This window comes from Carassius auratus, unplaced genomic scaffold (assembly GCF_003368295.1).
Source record: "Carassius auratus strain Wakin unplaced genomic scaffold, ASM336829v1 scaf_tig00216128, whole genome shotgun sequence".
NCBI classification, from domain to species: domain Eukaryota; kingdom Metazoa; phylum Chordata; class Actinopteri; order Cypriniformes; family Cyprinidae; genus Carassius; species Carassius auratus.
In genome coordinates, this window is record NW_020528425.1 from 229,160 (window position 1) to 251,806 (window position 22,647).

At 38.1% G+C, this 22,647-nt stretch overlaps 1 protein-coding gene across 2 annotated transcripts in view; it reads left to right on the forward strand.

Annotated features, from left to right (window-relative positions):
- The window catches only part of LOC113097171 (SRC kinase signaling inhibitor 1-like), an 86,913-nt gene that overhangs the window by 53,031 nt on the left and 11,235 nt on the right, over positions 1-22,647 (forward strand). For both annotated transcript variants that reach the window (XM_026262378.1, XM_026262379.1), the window contains 11 exons: positions 1,436-1,563; positions 2,148-2,168; positions 4,170-4,330; positions 11,952-12,127; positions 12,845-12,975; positions 13,083-13,230; positions 13,656-13,965; positions 14,804-15,217; positions 16,287-16,439; positions 20,940-20,999; positions 21,101-21,838. In XM_026262378.1, coding sequence (XP_026118163.1) covers positions 1,436-1,563; positions 2,148-2,168; positions 4,170-4,330; positions 11,952-12,127; positions 12,845-12,975; positions 13,083-13,230; positions 13,656-13,965; positions 14,804-15,217; positions 16,287-16,439; positions 20,940-20,999; positions 21,101-21,838 — 2,440 coding nt within the window. The remainder of the gene's footprint in view (positions 1-1,435; positions 1,564-2,147; positions 2,169-4,169; positions 4,331-11,951; positions 12,128-12,844; positions 12,976-13,082; positions 13,231-13,655; positions 13,966-14,803; positions 15,218-16,286; positions 16,440-20,939; positions 21,000-21,100; positions 21,839-22,647) is intronic.

A 22,647-nucleotide genomic window follows, 5' to 3' on the forward strand; every position in this document is an offset into this window, starting at 1 on the left:
AGGTTGAGTTAGAGATAAAAATGACTGATGTAAATCCTGATGATTGAGTTTTTTTTTAGTGTATGAATAAAAAAGCAAGAAGTCAGATAATTACAGTGTAAATCTGTGCATTTTGGTGTTAAAATCTTATAGCGCCATTTGTCCCCTTAAATAATCCTGGTGTAAATAGGACTTAAAGATACTTTCAGTGAGAGTTCATTGCTGACCTTTAGATGTTATTAAAGCCAGTGACTTGTGAATAAGCATACTGTTTAAATACTGTTTTGGGTTATAGAAAAATAGGTAGAATAGGTAGAATGGGTCGAATTGAAGAATAGTTGTGTATTGGGTGGTATAGCTCAGTTCCAATACACCAGTATTCAAAAGTTTGGGGTTGGTAAAATTTTTTAAAGGGGTCATATGATGCTTTTTTAAAGATAATTATTTTCTGTATTTGGTCAAACAGAATATGTTGACATGCTTCAATGTTCAAAAAACACATTATTTTTCAAATACTGTACATAATTGTAGGTCCTATATGCCCTGCGCCTCACAAACTTCTACAAAGTCCCTCTTTTCGACATCTGCTCTGATTGGCCAAAAACTACTTAAAATACTTAAACTAATAACAAAACATTCTTACAGTAGCTGATTAAGAAGAGCCAGATTGTTGTAGCAAAGTCAGAATTACCTCCACTTCTAGGTTTATGAAACAGTCGTCCATAAAATGCGTTGCTGTTCTGTTGTAAGTAATCTTAACGATTCCTAAATGGATACACAAAGCATCTCCCTGACATAGCTGCTTCAACACTAACTGCTGTTACTGAAACCACGCCGGCTTTCTTTGCATGAACATTTGGGCGGCATTATATTTCCACATAGTGACATAGACATGTGGGGGCGTGTTAGAACGAGTCGTTTTAGGGGGACGTAACTTTGATAAAGAATATCTCTTTGGATTTGAGACTTTAGTCTTTGCAACTTTACAGATCTTCTTTATGAACCAAGAGCTTCTAACACTCAAAAGAGAAAGAAAAAATTGAAATCGCATCATATGACCCCTTTAATGTGTTAGAAAGAAGTCCCTTATGCTGATCAAGAGTGCATTTATTTGATTCACAAACACAGAAATAACAGTAATATGGTGAAATCTAATTACAAATTAAAAGTAATAGTTAAAAAACAAAATCTTATTGACTCCAAATTTTTGAACAGCAGTGTGCGTGGTTTAACAAAATTGTTTTATAGGTTAAATAAAGCTGTGTTACTCAAAGGAATTCTAATGTGTTGAAATTAGTAAAAGGCACAATAAAAGTAGCATTATACAAGATAGATAGCAAAACCTTTTGTTAGCCCTAGAGAAGGCTAGTGTAGTCGTGGTGTTAGAGTAGTGTAGTGTCAGTGTAGTACTAGGTGCTGTAGTACAGTGGTAGTATCATGGCTGTATGATCCTCAGATGCGGCCTGCTGCGTCTCTGCATGATGGCGGGCTGCCCTCCGGACCAAGGGGCGGACTTTTCACGGCCCTTCCCTTTCTCTTCCAGCGAGAAGACCGAATCCACCAGTGATGGCTCCGCCACAGGAAGTGAGTCCAGCTACTTTTTAATGGTTGCCCAGAGCAGTTGTGCGGCAGGCTTTAAAACTAATGTCTAAAATATCATGTTTTGGTGGCCCAAATAAAAAAAAATGCTGATCTCAAAAAGGCCTTGTTTCCATATTAAAACAAGCAAACATGATTCATCATCAGAGTGCACTTGAATGAAGCACCCTAGCTTGTTTTTACTCCTCTGTTCTTCTTAGTCAGAACAACCTTGATGTTTTCACGGATCGTGCTCAGTGCTCCTTTTTTGTTAGTTTTCAGTTTTGTTTCTTCTCAAAACCGTAACGGGTGTCCTCAGAGAGCGTCTTCATCAGTGGCCAAGCCTTCAAAGGCTGCAGCCAGGGTTTTGATTTGCTAGATTTGTCTTTGAAGGTTCCTCACGGTTAAGAGAGGTGAGTCTGAGTCGACTCTCACCTCAGTAAAGGGCCATCGAGAGAGTTTCCCATGAGTCCTAGTCTCCCCCTCTGAATCTGATCCACAAAAAGTCCAATTCAGCACTCTTGTTTCTCTTTACTTTATTACGGTTATTTAGTTAACTGCAAGCTGAAAGCTTCTAATGTGTGTTACAGCTGGCCGGCTGAAGAAGAAAGGTAGCCTTGCCTCTGCTCTCTCATATGTAATTTGTCTTTTCTGGTGAATGTGGTGGGAGTGTTTGTTTTTATATACAGTATAAGAAAATGTGATCCTTCTGTTTATTTAAAAAGATAGTCCACTCAAAAATGAAAATTTTGTCATCATTTACTCACCCTCAATTTGTTTCAAACCTGGAAGAGTTTCTGTCTTCTGTTGAACACAAGATTAGGTATTTTGAAGGATGTTGGACACACATTTGATGGTACAGTAACCATTGCTTTCCATTGTATGGTTAAAATGCTATGGAAGTCAATGGCTACCATCAACTGTTTTTTTCAACAGATTTTTCACATTCTTCAAAATATAATCTTTTGTGTTCGATGGAAGCAAGAAACTCTTTCAGGTTTGAAACAACATGAGGGTGAATGAATGATAGAAATGACAGAATTGTCATTTTTTGGGGTTGGACTAACACTTTAATGCTTGATCCAAATGTAGATTTCCACAGTAGCTTTCCTCTGTGGCCTGCCTGCACTAGATATTTCTCTCCCTCAGTCTGTTTTCCTAAACTTAACACATTCACATGCTGAAAATGAAGTGTGGGGAGGACGTGTTGGTTTTCACATTTCCCAAATCTTGGGGAATTGGTACAATGTACCCTTTTGTTAAAAACAACTGACTGGAGAGTGCTGGTAGTGTATCTCTGTCTTCCTCACTAACAGCATGTTCCTGAATGGGTTCTGGAGGTGACAACACTCTCTGTGTGTGTGTGTGTGCGGGTTAGTGTATCTCTGTCTGAAAACACAAAGAAGGATGGGTGTAGAGCAAAAGTCCTTGATCTGGTTTCTGGAGATCTTCCTTTCCACAGAGTTTAGCCTCAATCCTAATCAGTCACACCGAGTCCGGCTAGTCAAGGTCACTTGATTGAATCTACAGCCAGGTGTGTTGGAACTAAAACTGTGTTCAAGTCCTTCTGGGAAGTTCCTCCTCACAAGTTCAGAAATCATGAAATTGTGAAGTGATTCTGCTCAGAATAAGATAGACTCGCAGGACAGTTTCATAATTCTCTCTCTTTATTTTCACTTACAGACTAAGACGGAAAGAGCTAATAAAACAAAATAAAGAAGAGCAATAATGAACATTAGGTGTGTAATTTGGTGTGTTTTATCACTCAGTGCTTCTAATGGAGAATGATGAGAAGTGTACAGTACTTTGGTCTCCTCGTAAACCAAACTGACTAGTGCAAGCTTTATATTTCTTCTTCTCTAACAGTACACACAGAATCTGTACATATTATACTGCACCATTAACATTCACAGCTTATGATAAATAATAATAATAAAAAAAAATCTGCCATAATTCTTTATTCGACCTGGCCTCATCTTGGAAAGTCTGGGCTCAAGCAAACTTCAGGTCAGAAATATCACAATCATGGGATTTGTGTTCATGGATAACCAAGCAAAGTCATATTTACCAGGACTTTCCAGAAAAATATTAATGTGACACTTGTGTAACGATGCTGTAAATTCAGCTTTGCCATAACAGGAATAAATTCCATTTTATAATTGTGATGGTATGTCACAATATTACTGTTCTACTGTATTTTTAATCAAATAAAAGCAGTCTTGGTGATAATGAGAAGAGTCACATAATAGAAACAGATAGCTTTTGACCTTGTTGCATTTTGGATATTGTGTTTCCAGCTTGAATGTGCTATGCAGTATATCCTAAAAGCAGTTGCCTAATTTGGCTGTGAGAGCTTCCCAGGTGGACTTGAATCCAGCATTATCCTGCGTTTCTGACTATTAAATATGCCTTTATGTTTGCATTAAACTTTTCAACACATTCGTTGTAATATGAAAGCAGCATAAACTCTGTTGTAAGGTCGATCTCCAGGAGCAGGACTGAACGATGAAGGTGTAGAAGGTGTAGATGGGTAAGTGCAAATAATTTGTATTTGATTGAGTGGGATTTCGAGCTCACAGTGTCGACTCTTTGTCCTGTGTTGTGGTTATTAGCACTGACTCCATCTGCCCCGCTGGCACTGATGCCTCCACCTCCATCCGGAGGCTCTCAGGCCTCCACCGTCTCCAGGCTACAGATGCAGCTTCACCTTCACGACCTTCAACAGAACGCCACCGATCTGCGCAAGCAGCTCGCACAGCTCCGTAAAATGCAGGTAAGACGTTACAATCTCGTGCATCTTGACACACAGCAGGTAACCGAACAGGCATGACATGATAAAGCGGCATGTGATAAATCACATCTCTTCCATGTTAATCTGAGTTTTTGTCCTCACCATGGGTGACCATCTACAGCGTGGCATGTCAAGATAATTTGTCACTTGCTTGGTTTCTATTTTCGACATGTCACACTAGGGGCCCTATTTTAACGATCTGAAACGCAAGTGTCAAAGCGCGAAGCGCAAGTAAGTTTGTGGGCGGGTCTCGGCGCTGTTGCTATTTTCCCGGCGGGATAAATGGCTCTTGCGCCCGGCGCAAATCTAAAATGGGTTGGTCTGAAGTAGCTTCATTAATTCATAGGTGTGGTTTGGGCGTAACGTGAAATAAACCAATCAGAGCGTCATCCAACATTCCATTTAAAAGCAGGTGCGCAAGTTCCATTATGGATTGCTATTATTATGGCGTATTTACCAGGCGCACGCCAGGAGCGGTTCACAGCCGAGGAGACTGATGTTCTTGTAAGAGCAGTGAAAGACAGAGAAGTTGTGTTGTATGGGGATGGGAGAAACCCACCCAAAATACACCACAATGATTTCCGTGATCTCATGTGTTAATATTTTTTTTAGTGTAACAATTTATGATATGCAAAAATAACTGTTGCATCTGTGTAGATTACATGAACAAAGTGTATGCGCGTTGTGCACGCTATACATTATGGTCAAGCATGCGCCCTTAAAATAGCATAATGAACAACGCGCAACGCGCCACTGACTTTAGACTAGGTTTTTTCTGGTCAGTGGCGCAATTGTTTAATGGAACAGCAAAATAGCACCAGGGATTGTTTGCGCCGGAACACGCCTCCTTTTTTGCGCTGAACCGCCCAGGGAGCGCAAGTTCATTCACTAGTTTAGCGACGTGCTTCTATGGAGGGAAAAGCGCGCTTTGCGCGGGTGCAAAATAGGAATGACACATGCGTCGGTGTACAAAGTCCATTGCGCTGGGTGCAAGATAGGGCCCAATGTAATAATATTCACAAAGCTGGTTATGAAACTTGAACTCAAACTACAAAGTTGTTCTGATTGACTGATAGGGGCATTTAGCTTTCACGTTAAATCACATTTATTTATAGAGTGCTTTGTATAATACAGACTGTGTCCAAACATGGCTTCAAAGGAATAAACAGGAACATAATAGATTATATACTGCAGAAATCCAGCTGTAAGCAGCAATAGTGTCATTATTCAGATCAATGTAGTTAAAAGTTGATTGAATTTAGTTACAGTGTATAAGTTACAAAGTTCATAAGTTATAAAACAAATCCAGTTCAGCTGTAAGTAACTCTAAGAATGAATTAGTTGTATTATTCAGCTCAGTTCAATTCAATGTTGAGGACACAAATGTTTCTTGATGCTCTACACTTTGTAATTTTGCTACTTGGAAAGGTGTCACTTTTCGATTGACAGCAACACTCAAGTGCAAATGATAACTGCTCCAAATTGCTTTAATTTGATAGCTGTAAATGATGATAGCTGTGTTTTTGCTTAGTTTCAGTCATAGGAGCGCACACTATTGGCACAGTTGGAAGGTCAGACATTGTCATTACTGTAAGACCTCAGTCTCAAAGTAAGGAATAACTGACAACTGACCACTGAAATATGGAAAATTGAATGCATATGCGGTCAGAATGCAGCATGATGCGAAGCCTCAGAGAAACCTGTTACTCCTTAGATGTGTATTAAAATATTCATTCTTAAGCAGTTCGGTGTCGATCATTCCACTTATACCATGGAAATCACTTGTACATGTGCTTATCTCTAGATTTGGTTAAATGTAAAGCACTATTGGCAGACCTGGAAATGCTTCATAACCACATTAGAATGAGTGTCAACCAGTCAGAATCAACTGAACAGATCCAGATGCGCTAACCTGCACCTAACACTGCAAGCCATCTACTGTAGATGTTTGCCTGCTGGCAGGGAGGAGGATTTAAGGAGGTGATACAGAAGGTGGTACAGAAGGCACAGAAGGCAGGAACAGCAGCTCCGATTTGTAGTCTTCACAATATCTCACAGTCAAATTTATTTACACACAGCAGTGAAAAACAAAGAGGATGTGCAGAATGGCTTCACCTGATATTAACGCCAGATTTGTTGCTCAATGTCCCGATGGTGTTTAGTGTGTGTGGTGTAGAGGAGGAAATGCATCGATCTCAGCCATGTGTAGAGTTCAGCATGGAAAGTTTGCATGCGTTACACACTTCAACATCCAAACCAGAGGACTTGATGGTAAAATCAAATCTAGTTGAATGTTTTTTAATTGTGTTACTGATGATTTTTAATACATATTTACAAAAGATAGACACTGAACATTTTTTACATTACAGAAAGTTTATATTGGAATGCTGGTATTCTGTTCTGTGTGTGTGTTAAGTTGGGCAGAAATACAGAGAAACAGAGGAAGAAGAGGGATGTTTGATAAGTTACATCTATGGGGAACAGGGAACATTCACATGCTGTATCAGTCAGAAATGTATCTGTCAAAATGTCAGATTTTTTTAGATATGTGCCAGCTATCCCATGAAAGCAGTCGACTCTGACGAGCAGAATGGATATAGAATCTGATGTCTGAATGGGGCAAAACGTCGAAATAAAATATGTATGGATACTGTTGTAAACTGTGGAAATTCCTTGTACGGCCAGCTGTCAGATTATCACGGTGACATGTTGAGCAGGAGTATGATAAAGGGAAATGTTTGTGTTGGTGAATGTGTGAAGGAGGAGAGAAAGGAAGGATGTGGAGGGAGCTTTAGGGAGGGCTGAAAGCCAGCAGAGAGGCACACTAACGGTCTGACAGATCCTATTGGGTTGTGTGTCTGTCATATACTTTCCTTTCTGTATTTACAGAGTTCCCACAGTCTTGCAACACCTGGAAACGCAAGGGTATTTTTAAATGATTTTTTTTGTAGCCTCAAAAAGTCATGGAAATTTTTAAAGCGGAAAATAATTTTTTTCTAGTTATGCTCAGCTATAAAATTGCATCAGACATTTCTCTGAGAGTGTGGTGTCTATAAAACAGGGATCTCACAGCAATGAATCTTCATGACTTTTCCAGTCATCCATGATTGCACTCAGAAAAAGCAATTTTAACTAATATAATATATATTTATTTATTTTATTTGTTTTCTTAACAGGGACATTGTACATTAATAAAACATTATTTTTTAACCAGGATAGACACCTGGACAGAATGTTAAAAGTCTTAAAATTTGAATAGAACATAATCTATATATAGAAAGAGTTTTATTTATTTGTTTATTTTATTTATTTTAAGATTTATTTAAATTTATTTTTATCTAGCATGGATGCGTTTTCTATTTTAAATAAATGCAATTATTTTGAACTTTCTAATCATCAAATAATCCTGTATTAAATTTTTTTTTAAAGTTGTTTAAACATTGATAGCAGCAAATCAGCATATTAGAAGGATTTCTGAAGGATCGTGTTTATTAAATAAATGCAGCCGTAATGAGCATAAAAGATTTCTTTTAAAAAAAACGTACTGAATTTTGAACTAATAGACTTACTGTTTATTAAAAAAATAATTATTAAATTAAAAATTATTAAAATAATTAATTAAAGAAAAATTAATTAAAGAAATTAATTGATCCAAAAAAAAAAAAATGCTGTATTTATTACACTACTATGTATAAGTAAGTATATCTAAGTGTGTTTGTATTTATGTGTAAGTGACCATGTGTTCAACTAGTCATTAATTTTCCGGCTGCTGCTGTGTGTGATTCACTATAGCAGGGCAGGCAATAACTCTTAATATCATACTCAATGATGAGATGGTATGGGCCAGCAGGGATACGTAGATGAAGAGAGAGAGAGGACACCGGCCCCAAATCAAGGCAGCTTTTCAGTCAGCAATGCTTTAATAAAAATTGACTGTGGAATGATAGCTACTGGTGTGATTCATGAGTGAAAACTCACATCTCTATTGTGAACTCTCTGAATAAACAGAGGAAGCTTCTAAAGAGACGTCTGTTTTTGTCTCAATAGAAGCAAGGAAATTTGATCTTTTATACAAAGGAGTTCTCATGAATTATTTGCTTATTCAATTAGTGACCTAGAAAGAGTGCACAACCTTAAATATTCCCTGTTGTTTCCTACACAGTGGGTCTTCGTGTTCAAAAACGTAAAACCATTTATTTGCATATGGAATTTTCTAAAAGATGTAGATTTCAATACAAGGAAGATGAAAAATTGTAGTCCATATTACATAATATAAACCCTGCACCTGTATAGAGTCTGCATTTGCTAAAGAAACACAATCCCATGCTGCAAAAAATAAACTAATAATTATAAGATATGGAATATTCTTAATTATGAAATAAAATATATGTAAATTAATCATAATAAGTATGTGTAAGTATCTACTAGTTCTTAAAACAAAATAATTTTGCTAGAGAAGTGAACTTGAAAGCAAACCTGAAAGAAACCTTCATGGGACATTAAGAATTGTCTGGCAAATTTTCAGAGAGAGATTTTGTTAACACTACTTAAAGCCTTTATGTATAATGCATTATAAAAGTATATTTAATGCATTGTAATGCACCTTATAATGCATTGTACAATCTCACAAATAATTGTGACAACAGTAAATTGATGCACTATGCATTTTATATACAACAAGTTATAATGAATCACAAGGCACATTATGCAAACTTATAATGCATTAAATAACCCTTTATAATGCATTATAAATAAAGTCTTTAAGTAATGTGTTTTTTTTACTATATAAATAGAGAGAGATTTGTATGGGATGTCAAAAAACTGATTAAACCCATTAAGATCTCCCTTTTGCAGTTTATGAACATTTAACACTGAAACAGAGCACTATACCCCAATTTTGGGGTGGATGTGAGTTGGAAGCCAATAAGACAAATGCATGGAGAAGTAGAGGGGATGTTGCAACAGTCTAAGCATGTCGCGTGGGGACGGCGAGATTGGTGTCAATTGCTTTGGTGTCGAGAGCCAAGCCGCTGGTGTCATGCAACTGCATATTGCTGAGTTAGACTATTACCTGCCTGAATGCCAGAGCTGGAGACACGGCCCCTGCCCTCATCCTGTTACCTAGGAGACATGGATATGTTGAATAATGCATGAGACTTATAAATAATTCAGCTCGAGGAGGAACTGCCACCAAATGACTCTAAAATCTCATCGTACACACAAACTTAGAGTGTGCAAAAACACACTTTCTCATTATCGGTGCTATGCAAGTGACAAAGTCCACTCTGTTTTTCTCTCAGGGCAAACAAACATTAGTGCTTACGCAATCGCAAAATGATGGTGATATCTGGCACTCCAACTCCCACACAACCTTCAACATGCACAAATTGAAAATACTACAAAATAAACTCAAGGACATGGATGCACATTCACATTAGGGCATTCAAGAGACCAAAACTAATGTGGTCCATCACAAACACTATCAAGGATAGTATACGGTATATACTGACACACTATCAAAGCCAATTCTATATTATATCTTCACATTCAAGATGACAGCTGCATATGGTCAAAGACAGGTCAATGTTACATATGGATACATATATGAGTCCTCTGATGGCTGTGTTGTGATGGATTGTGACGGCTGACCTTCTGTTAAAGAGCCAGTAAGATGAAAATTCTAAGCTTCTTATCACTGTTTATAAGTCTTGTACATTAGGTTTAAATCCATCCAAGGTTAAAAAACATTGTCATTTTGTCAAAATATCATTTTAAAATTACCTCAATTCTCAGAGATCCCCAAACGGTTCGCGCGAAGCTGTTCAAAAGATTCAGTTTCCTTAAACCCCACCTTTCGGTAGCATACTGTGTTCTGATTGGTCAACTAACATAGTCAGGTTTGATTGGTTGTTCCGCACACACCTCCACGGTAAACTATGCGTTAGCATCTGTTTGGGGTGAATTATGTCTTATTCCTCTCATCACGAAACAAACAGTAAAATAAAAAACTTGAACAGTCTCGCTGCTTTTTCTTCTGTGTGGGTGTATTCAAGCCGTGCTTCAGTTTGAATCTGAATAGCGCATTCAACGCGGGGGCGTGGTCACATTAGAAATAACGAAGGGAGACGTGAAAAACGGACATCGCGTTGTTTTCATATGGATTACTTTATCACAGAATATCTGTTTTCGGCAGCACTTGTTTAGTTTTAAAGTAGACATGTCAAACTTTCTATAGATATCTCTCTCATGTCTCTTCGTTGAGTATTCACGGAGTTACACTTCATTTTAATGACGTGTTCGTAAATGAAGATCAGCGCAGACAGGCTGCAGACAGCACACATACTGATAAGACGCTCGGGAGAAAACAGACACATAACTTCATAATCATACTTCGCGTTGTGATTCGGAGATGCTCGTTGTTCTAAATAAAGTTGGTAATGAACCCTCTTTTATGGCCAAACGCTTTGAAAATCCCGCTGTACTCACCGAGATTAGAAAAGCAGTCATCAGTGAAATGTTGTGGACACAACAAAAGGGATTTGTTGTACTGCTCTGGTATTGTGGTAAATATGAATTTTAGCCATTGGTTCTTCTGATCTTCATTCTTTGGCAGTGAAAATAAAACAAACTTGCCTTTACAATTAAAAACACTGTCTCCTCGACATGATGCTCTCACACCAACCAGAGCGTCTGTGTGGGGGGTGGGGCAGGTCACAGTTTTGTTTCTCTCAACATGGTAGGCGGAGATTATTATGCAAAGTGTTCCTAGTGACGTACATAGAGATGGGCAAAAGATTTGAAATCTATAACGACTCGTTTCAGTGATTCAGAGTCGACTCCTTACTTAAGAAGCCAATAACTTTATAAATCGTGTACTTTTTGGTTTAATTACTTTGCACATTGTTTACACTGATGGACAGCTACATCATACACTGTAATACTGGTAATTTTTGATTTCCCATCTGTGTGGCTCCTAAACGCTCCCACACTGATACACCTGAAACCTCTGACGACTAGATTAATACTGAACATAGAAGGGCTGCGATTGGTTGTTGGGAATATTGTTCTAGTAACACCATAGGAGGTTGATTAAGTAACATGTCCTACATTTATATAAATCACCTCAAGCAGTGGTTCTCAAATCTTTTGACCCAGAGCCTCTGCTGTCCAACAAAATATTTTACCACTCCTCCCCCATGTTGGCATGTATTATAACTTTAAAAAAGCTGCTTAAAACTTTCATTTCCCTTTCATTCTAAAGTTGTCCTTTGGCCCCTTTGGAAATTTGATGAGGACCCCTAGTGGACCCTGGCCCTCTGGTTTGATAATTATACACACAAAAAAAAAAATAGCTACTAAAAAAAAAATCACTCAGAAATTACTAGAAAATTTCACAAATAATTACAGTAAAAAGCTTCCTCTAGCAGCTTCATTTGATTTACACAGCCATACATGTTTATGATATGCATTTACGTGATGAAGGCATAGCTATCTAGTCTTTGTAATTTGTTCAGCAAAACATTTATAACATTTACGATGTGTTTCGAAATAGTTCTCTAAATTGCCATTGCACAGAATTTAATTGGCTTGTGTTTGTGTGTAGTTGCAGAACCAGGACTCCATACGCAGTCTACTGAAGAGGACCGAGACAGAGCTGAGTCTGCGTCTATCAGATGCGCTGAGGAAACAGGAAGACCCTCTCCAGAGACAGCGCCTCCTAGTGGAAGAGGAGAGACTCAAATACCTGAACGAGGAGGAACTCATCATTCAGCAACTGCAGTGCGTCTGGCACACAATATGTGCTATAATACTGCCATCTGAGGCGCTAGCTTAGTGAAACTGCTGCATAATGCTGAAAAAAATAATTTCACATTTATTTTTATTGCACGGGTTCTCATCAACTCTTACCCGAATGTGAATAAATGCATAACAATGAGGCATAAACAGTCTCAGTTATAGACCTGCAGACCTGCACCTCAGCTTTAGCTCGTCCAAACAACGGACAGCATCTCATTGATTTATTTTCTTCCAATTAAAAGCAGCAGGGTGACTAAATCCGCCTCTTCAACCCGCTGCCAGATCAGTCGTGTTGCTTTTAATTGATAGCGGTTATTAAGTATAGCTAACAGCCAGTTGATGTGATTCAATTATTAACCGTACGCTGTTTGTAACAAAGCATTTTGCGAGGGGTGGATTTATTTGACGTGGTTAAATTGGATTTCGAGTGTAAACAGTCTGGCTGTGTCTCAGTCGTTTAGTGCTAAAACACCCTGCTGCACTGACACTTATTCAAATGCGTGCCGACGCCACAGCGCAGGATTTTCACGCTCATCTCGTGCTACATTTTTCAACTTTTAAATGTCAGAAACATCAAGAGTCCCTTCTGTGTAATAACACTGAGGTGCTTTGTGATAGCATCAATTAATATGTCATGCAGGTTTATGCTCTTTTCTGAAACAATCAATATGTAACGAAGCTAATGTTTGCTCTTGACAGTGATCTGGAAAGGTCCGTGGATGAAATCCAGAAGGAGATGTCTGTCAATCACCGACATGTGACAGTGCAGGAGCTGGAGGAGAAAAGCTCACTGCTGAGGAAACTGGGAGAGACTCTCACCGAGCTGAAGAGTGAGACGGTCTTCTGTCCTTCACAGCCAGACACTTGAACCTCAGTTAGAGGAGAGAGTTGTTCACTTCTCTGCCTGTCTGTTTTTCTGTTTGTCTCTCTCGTTCAGATCAGTTCCCGGGGCTCCAGAGTAAAATGCGAGTGGTGTTGCGAGTGGAAGTGGAAGCTGTGAAATTCCTGAAAGAGGAGCCGCACAGACTGGACGCCCTGCTTAAACGCTGCAGATCCATCACAGACACTCTCTCCACGCTGAGGAGGTAGACAAACACTTATTTAACCATTCCCTTGCTACCCACGGTCGCCCTGATTTTACCAAGTAAGACATGTTCCTGGATCAACATCTTCTGATGATCCTGGATCAACATTATTGTCCAAAAATATGGACTTTCCCTACCCCTAAACCTAACCCTACCCATAATTTATTACTAAAATCAGTGGGAAATGAAAGCTAATTAACAAGAGTGTAGAAGCAGCTAACTCTGATTGTAAGCCTAAAACAGATATTTCCTGAAAAAGTTATAACTCAGTTCTGATTGGTTGATTGGAATGTTGTTCCAGGATCAACAAGGATGTTGATCCAGGAACATGCTGTACTTGGAGAAATCATGCTCGCCATCTAGCCACATGTCTCAAATGTATTTTACTCTTCATTATTTTGGGTGCTGTTTTATGGCTTAATCAGGCAGATGAATGAAGGAGTGTGGAAAACCCAGGATGAGTATTCCAGCCCCTCTCCTAAACTCGGAGGAGGGGACGAGTACAGGAAGAACACAGACTTTGATATTCCAACCAGTCCACCGCTGAACCTCAATGAGACCAGCCTGGCTAACTGGAGCCCACACTCTGGTCAAGGCCACGGCCACTCGAACCCTTCTAGTGCACAGCGTGAGAAGGATGCTCATGGGATGGTGAGCTCGTTGAAGGGGCGGGAGCTGGGCGAGCTGGGAGGTCGAGGAGGGTCCGAGAAGGCCTCATCCGTGGAAGTGAGACTGGTGAGGAATGAGATTTAAAATGAAAGAAACCAGTTGTCTAAATGTATACAATAGCAATACCTTTTTTATTTAGTAATGTTGTTTTAATATGTATATCAGGCCCAGGTCTGACGTCATTAAATTAGACAAAGTATGAAGGTGATTTTTTGACATTAGAAATTAACCTTGGACAATTTGTGTTGCTAAAAATAATGACATTTGATAAATCCGCAATTTGAAGTATTTATTATGTGAAAGTGGCAGTAATAAAGTTCATAAAGATAAACAACCGTTCAAAAGTGTATTTTGTTTTCTAAAGAAATTAATGCTTTATTCTCTAAGGAGCCAATTGATTAAAGGTGACATTAAGGACATTTATAGTGTTACAAACCTATTCTAATAATAAAAAAAAACTTTTCATTTGACTATATATTCATAAAAGAATCATGAACTCTTTTCATAATGAATAAAATATATGTTTTTTGAGCAGCAAATAAGAATATTAAAATGATTTCTGAAGGATTATGTGACACTGAAGACTGGAGTAATCATGCTAAAAAATCAGCTTTGACATTAGAGGAATAAACTAGAGGAATAAACTATAAATTGTGGTTTTACTGGATGTTTACTTGAACAAATGCAGTCTTGGTAAATGTAAGAGACTTCTTTCAAACACACATGCACAAAATCTTACCGTCCTTAAAATTTGAATAATAGTGCACTTGTGAAATCTTGTTGTGAATGTGTTTAGAGTTGAAAAGTCTGACTTTGTGTGAATAGGCTTTAACACTTCAGCTTCTTTACCAGCTGTTTTGAAGCACTGATGATCTTGTAAAATGTAGTCTGTATGTCTCCTCAGGCAGCAGAGCGGGACTGGGAAGAGAAGAGAGCCAGTCTAACACAGTACAGCGCTCAGGACATTAATCGACTGTTGGAGGAGACTCAGGCCGAGCTCATGAAGGCCATTCCTGACTTGGACTTTGCTGCCAAGCAGATCAAACCTGCTCAGAACCAGATTCAAAACCAAAACCAGAGCCAGAGTCCATCTAGCACCAATGCCACACCTGAACACAAGCCTAATAAGCCTCAGAATAAACTTTCCAGTAAAGACAGCGGATCCAGACGAGGCTCGGATGAGCTGACGGTGGCGAGGTATCGCACGGAGAAGCCCTCGAAATCCCCCCCTCCTCCACCTCCCCGCCGGAGTTTCCCCTCCTCCCCTGGCCTGACTACACGCAGCGGAGAGATGATCATTCCTGGGAAGAGTATAAAGGTGACTGGAGACATTCAGAATGACACCCACACACAGATGATTTTGCATGTGTGTGTTTATGCATGCAAACTTTCTCAAACATTTATATGCAAGATGTTACTGAAAGAGCAGCACACGGATGTTCAGAGGAGTCAGAGGAACACAATAAATTACTTTTATTTGAGAGCAGGGTCTCAAAAATGTCAGGCATCTCATAAATCCGTGGGTGTATTAGTCATGGTTGATATTTACTCCATCAGCTCAGTTGCCTATGGTAATAATTCACCTGTCGGTCACAGGTGAATCTGAGAGAGATTGAGAAAGATTAAGATGGTTCTAGGTGTTAATTTCGCTTGTGTTTACTTTTAATTAAGATTCAGTCGTTACATTACAATATATTTTATACATTTGCAGCCTTTTAGTTATTATTTTCTGGAATTCAGTTATCATGTCAATCAAAACATAATTAATTTTACATTATTCATTCATTCAACCATATAAATAAATATATATGCTGTATTTTTAAATATTTGTATAATTATTTATTCATTCATCCATTCATAATCTAACAAATCAATGTTTATATTTTAGAACAATTATATATATATATATATATATATATATATATATATATATATATATATATATATATATATATATATATATATATATATATATATATATATATATATATATATATATATATATATATATATATATATATTATTTCTTTTAATATTGTTTCAACCATGAATGCTTTTATTTTATATTATTCATTCATTGATTGGTTGTGTAATCCTAAATAAATAAAAAATATACTTAAAAATAAATAATATATTTACTTATTAATTCATTCATTTTATATAAATATATAAATATATTCATTTTATATAAAAGAGAGAACTATATATATATATATAAATATATATATATATATATATATATATATATATATATATATATATATATATATATATATATATATATATATATGTGCATGATTTTTTTTTCTTTTGAAATATGTTCCCTTATTAAAAAAATGCATATTGTATATACAGATTTGTCCTCTTGTCTTTGTGTATCTAAACAGAAATCAGAATCAGAGGAGACTGAGTCTCAGAAGCCACACGTTAAGCTGAGGAGGAGTATATCTGAAGTCCCCCGACCAGCCTCTACCCCTCCGACCATCGCTGGTGGAGAGCGAGAGGAGGGCAACGAGGAGAATTTAGCAGCTGAGCTGGAGGTGAGCACATGTGTTACCTGAGGGGTCACATCAGACCATGTGTACCCTCACGCTGAAGTGTTAATGTTGGTGATTAATGTCCATATGTCACACGCACCAGATGTGTCTGGTGTACACCCACAGAGCTGTGCAATTACATTCACACACCCACCCACCCACCCACACACACACACACACACACACACACACACACACACACATTGGTGGCTTCTACCAGTTGGTGGGTTCATTCATTCATTAAGCACACATTAGCAGGCAGGAGATCTGAATTTCTGTCTGTGCTCTTTGGCTCATGAACTATTAAGCTCAAATGAGTGGTTTGACAATGTTGTGTGCTGTGCTGATGTACAGTGCTGTTAGTTAGGCACTGTGGGATTGTGGGATAGCGTTTGTGTCTAATTTAAATGTGCATGAAATCAACAACCATAACATCTAATATATGCCATCTCACTTACCCATATACTTTATCTCTAGATGCATTAGCAACTTCAGAGCAGGGTTATGCACCACTCAAATTGAATTGGGAATGCCTTCTACATACTAATTCTATTCCAGAACCTACAGCACACACTGGATATTTCTAAAAGCATTACATATTACTAATAATCTTTATAAATGCTATAATTAATTTAAATTTCATTGTATGTTTTTGAAAAAAGTCTCGTATGCTCTCTAAAGCCGGGCATACACTGTGTGATTTTCATGAGATTTTGAGCCGAATTCTGACCTGTGCGACTCTTTTTCAAGTCGGGCCGATTTTCAGCATTGTCGTTTGTCGTGCAGTGTTCGTGCAGTATACAAGGAGAAACGAGAGTCGATTAACCTCACCCGGACGGCAATTGATTGTTCGAATGGATTTCTGACAGCTCTCGTGAGATATCGCACTATTGAAGCAGGGCTACGAACCGATTTTCTGCGTTTCCCTCACTGCGCATGCGCGAAACCATAAACGAAACCATGGCGACACGGCGTGTAGTGTGGACTGAAGTGAAGAAAAATAAAAATAAAAGAGGGAGAAAAAAAAACGCCTGCTTACCTCCAGTTCGCGTTGCAAAATGGATAAACCATATTGGCCACTTCTTCCGAGCCACCTGAGTGTTCAGATACGCCGACGCCTTTTTTTTTTTCTTTTTTTTTTACGTTTCAGCACACATAATTGCTGCATATCACCAAAGCAGTGTGTTTATCCTTGGAAAGCATGTTTATTCTGAAACAGCCACAAACAAACGGGTTCTGAGGGATCCAATGTGTTGATTCCCCAAGCATAGTGTGAACAGTCAAATCGCAACTCGATGATCGGACCGTACAGTGAGCGCATTAAAATCGTGAGCTTTGGCTTTACATCGCATGCGATCTACTCATACAGTGTGAGTTGGTACCTTGTCGAAATCGCCCAGAAATTGCACAGTGTATGCCCGGCTTAAGGCTGTTTATTTGGTTATACTTTAATACTGCAGTATTCTGAAATATTATAAATTATTGTTATTTATTAACTATTTATTGATAAAGTTGTTATTTAAAATAACTATTTAATATATTTCAAAATATAATTTCAGCAGGCATTACTCTGATGCTTCAGATTCAGAAATCACTGTATTATGCTGATTTAATGCTTAAGAAACATTTGTTATTATCATCAATTTTGAAGAAAAGTTGTGCTTCTTAATATTAAATTATTTACACAGTTTTAAAGTTCAAAAGAACAAAATGTATATTGTAACCTGAAAATGCATCCTTGCTGAATGAAGAAAAAATCTTATTGACCCTTAACCTTTTAACAGTAGTATATATATATATATATATATATATATATATATATATATATATATATATATATATATATATATATATATATATATATATATATATAATCTATGGGGAAATTATTATTATTATTAAAGATTGTACTTTTTAATCAGTTCATTTTAGTTTAATTTGTATTTTAAACAAAAACCTTAATTAATGAATTTTACCCAGGCCTACTTCAGAACATGCTTTTTATGTTTGTTTAACTGATGCACAAATAAAAATTCTAACCTCTCTCCCCAGCTGTCTCCATTAACATATTATCATTTTGCCATGGGGCCATAACAGTGCATTTCTCCTGACTGACACTGCTTGAGCTGTGTTGGTGTTGATTTTAGGCTTCCTTGACCTGCTTCAGGCCAGCAACACACATACGCTTACACACACACACACACACACACATGGAACACAAACTACAAGGCTCATTAACACCAACAAGCAGACAGATTTTGTTGTCTTGGTTGAGTGGATGACATGGTAAGCAAGCAGATGTCTCTTGTCCTCCATCCCCACTGCATGTGGCAACCTGTGGAGATCTGGGCACTGCTGCAGTGACACCATACCCACCTCCCTCTTAAACCTAATCAGGCTCACAAGCTGCATCTCAAAACACCCCATAACTCAATAACTACACAGTAACACATTCATGAACAGAAATAGATGATCTCTAAACATTGCTTAAAGATACAGCGTGTCATTTCTGAAAGTCTGTCAAATTATTTGGTGTAAATTTGAATAAATTATGGGATTTACAATTATGTACACTATGTGAAGATGATAGTGCTAAATGATTGAGTTTCAGAGTCTTTAGAGCTTTTCATGGGAAAATGCTGAAATGTCACTGTCTGAACTGATATTGTGCATCCCATATTTTTCATTTATTCTCTTCAATCTCCCTGATGCTCAGCTCTTTGAGCGACATTTGACTCTCCCCCTGCCCTCTCCCAGGAAATATGCTCGTCCCTCTAGTTTACAGCTGTTGCCCCATGTGTCCTCGTCTGGACAGGTAACAACCCCTGATGCGAGCTAGTGTGGACTGATGTTGTACACTCATGCACACACATGAATCTACATGTTTTCCTCTACAATGTTAGCTGTACTTCTATATAGACAAAGAAAACTCACTGCACTCAAACTAAAGACCAAGGATGCTCTTTGATATTCCCACATCACAGTGAGCACGATCACAACTACACAATCACCAAATACTTTACTTTTTGTGTGTGTGTGTGTGCACTTGCCAGTGCATGCCTGTTTTGTGTTGAAATGCCCAATTTCTAATTTCTTCCACTGAAGCTAAAAGTGGTTTGAATGTTGCTGTTTTTACATTTTAAAGTGAGCACAGCTCTGTGATCTTTAAATGAATAATTCACCTAAAAATGTATGTTTTCTCACCATTTACTTACCATCATGTCATTCCAAAACCATATGACTTTCTTCTGATGAACAAAGGAGATGTTTTGTTTTACTATGCTCTTTTTCATGAAGTAATATGAGTGGGGACCAAAACTTTCAGCATTTCAAAAAGTATACAAAAGCATTAAAGATAACATAAATGTAGTCCATATTACAAGTTATCTAATTCCAGAATATTTTTTAAATACTAAAAGTAATATTTATGTAATTTCATGAGAGGAATAGCTGGTTTGTAATTAATTTATTTTTGTTATTTCTTTGAATCAGTTAATCAGTTTCACAAAACTAGTCTAAATGATTTGTCAGTGAATCCGGCTCTTGAGCTCAGCTCACTGACTCCATGAATCAGTAACAAGCTATAGGGATAGTTCACCCAAAAATGAAAATTATGTCATTAATTACTGACCATCATGTCGTTCCAAACCCTGTAAAACCTTCGTTCATCTTCAGACCCTGACCCTCCATATACGGCAATGACACATTCAAGGCCCAGAAAAACAGTAAGGACATTGTTCAAATAGTCCATGTGACATCAGTGGTTCAACCATAATTTTATGAAGCTACAAGAATATTTTTTGTTTACAAAGAAAACAAAAATAAATGTATTCAATGGTTTCTTTTCTTCTGGGTCAGTCCGTCACCATTCATGAGAGTACCACAATGCATGTGGAAGAGAAGATATGGTTGAATAGTTGTTATTTTTTATATTTGTTATAAATTGTTATTTTTGTTTTCTATGTGCAAAAAAAAGTATTCTTGTAGCTTCATAACATTGCAGTTGAACCACTGATGTCACATGGACTCTTTTAACGTTGTACACATTACCTTTCTGGGCCTTGAACGTGTCAGTTGTGTTGCAGTGTAAGCAGGGTCAGAAAGCTTATAAAAATATCTTAATTTGTTAAGATAACGTCTTAAATGAGGGTGAGTAATTTAATTTAATTTATTTTGTGGGTGAACTATCCCTTTAACAACTCAAATAGAGGATAAGATTATGAGTGAATAACTATGTCGACTGTAATCAGTTCCTCACAAAGCAAGAGTAGCATGAGTCAAAATGACTATTTTGAACTATTTTTTTATAGTTCTTTTGCATTTTTTGAATTCAGACATTGGAACATTTGTAATTACATGAAAAAGAGTAAATATAAGTAAGTAATATAAGTAAAAGTAAATGAGGACTGAATGATTTTTGAGTGAACTATTCTTGGTTGAACGTGTTTAAATAGTTGTTTATTTAATTTTGTATTTGTATGTGTGCTACGCTACATGTGCCAGCAGTTGATTGCATCTAAGGGTGGTGATGACCACTCCAGTGATTTTACTGAGAAATCACAGGTAAGTTTATTTTAGCCATCTTTATATTAACCTTAAAACTTAATACATTTATGATTCACATTCATGGGTTAATTATGCCAATTACTCCTGTTAAATTGCAGATGCAGCACGGGATGTCCTCCACTCCAGTTCCCCAGATAGTCTTAACTGAGTGTAACTCTCTCCCCATGTCCCCCTCTGAGGACTCAGCAGAGACCCGGCGCTCTGACAACACACAGACAATCAAAGACAATAACATCAGAGTAAGTTACTTCAGCCACATTGTGAGGACTCCCCGTCTGCCGCTATGGAAACAAGACTTGTCAGCCAGCCAAAAAGTCCCTCGATTACAAGACTTGGATGCAGCCCAGAGGGAGCTCCAGAGTCCCGTCCAGGATGTGACCCAGTCGTGTCCGCCCTTAACAAGCGAGAGAGCAATTAAACAGCCCCTGAGGAGGGAGCCAAGGGTTCAGGAGACTCTCGAGGCGGCGACAGTACAGAAAGAAGAGCGATTGAGAAAGTCGGACACTACATTGTCTGCCTCGCCGGGAAACGGACCCGTAGAGACTTCTCAACTGGGTGTGATCCGCACTCAAGGCGTTGGAGGGGAAAAGGAAGACATCTGCCACAGCACGTACCGTCGTCTGGACAGTCTGGAGGAAACCATTCGTGAGCTGGAGCTCAGCCTGATGGAGTTCAGCACTGATCCTCACACGAGGAACATCTTCCCAACATCCGTCCAGGCGCAGAGTTCCTCCACCAAGAGATCCGCCAGCACTCGACATACAGCAGACGGAGGAGACACAAACAAACCCGCTGTCCCACCTAAACCGTCCTGCATCAGCACATCCACAGCCAAGGTTCAACCTAACCTTCAGTATCTTCTTCAGCCCTGGTCTATCTGTTTTTTCCATCTTCTTTCTTCCTGTGTGGTGGAAGGTTTTTGGTCTCTTCCGCTGGGTTGCTCAACTAGATCAGTCTGTTCTCTTTTTCAAATGCTTTGATAAATTGTTTGCCTCCAGCCTATTTAGAAATACATTTTGTATCTTTCGCACAATAAATTCTCTTGTTTCCTCCTCTTCTTTATTAGCCTACTCTCTTTTTTTTCTCCTCTTAAAATGACTTTGCAATTTGATTACTTTCCCCTGGTCTTATTTTCCTTTGGTACATAAGACATTATATGTGGTTTTCTCGTAAAATAAAAGGATGAAGCCCAGTGAAGCACTTCGTAACTACTCCTAATTTATGCGGTATTGTCTCCTCTCACATTTGTCTTTCGTCTTCAGAGACTAGTTGTCAGGATAAACCACTATGAAGCCGCGATCCACCAGACATCATGTCTATAACTCAGCTCTGCTGAGAACAGGGATGATCTTTGTGAGTGATAGAAGAGAAGGATTTGCATGAAGTCACTTGTGTTTTCCACTGTGATTCTTTCAGCCCACACATTTGTATACAAGCCGGCATTGCATCATCCCTCCTCTAACTGGTGTGTTCGAGTCCCTTGCTCTAGGTTGTTGCACACTTTTCTCGTAGGACAGATGGAGCCTGGCAAACTCAGCTCCACCTGATTGCAAGCATTAGATCCTCTTACAGAGCCCCTCATTCAGTGAGGTGCTCGTTTGCATAAAACACACAGCTAATGGGTCTCCTTGAAGCTTTAAAAGGA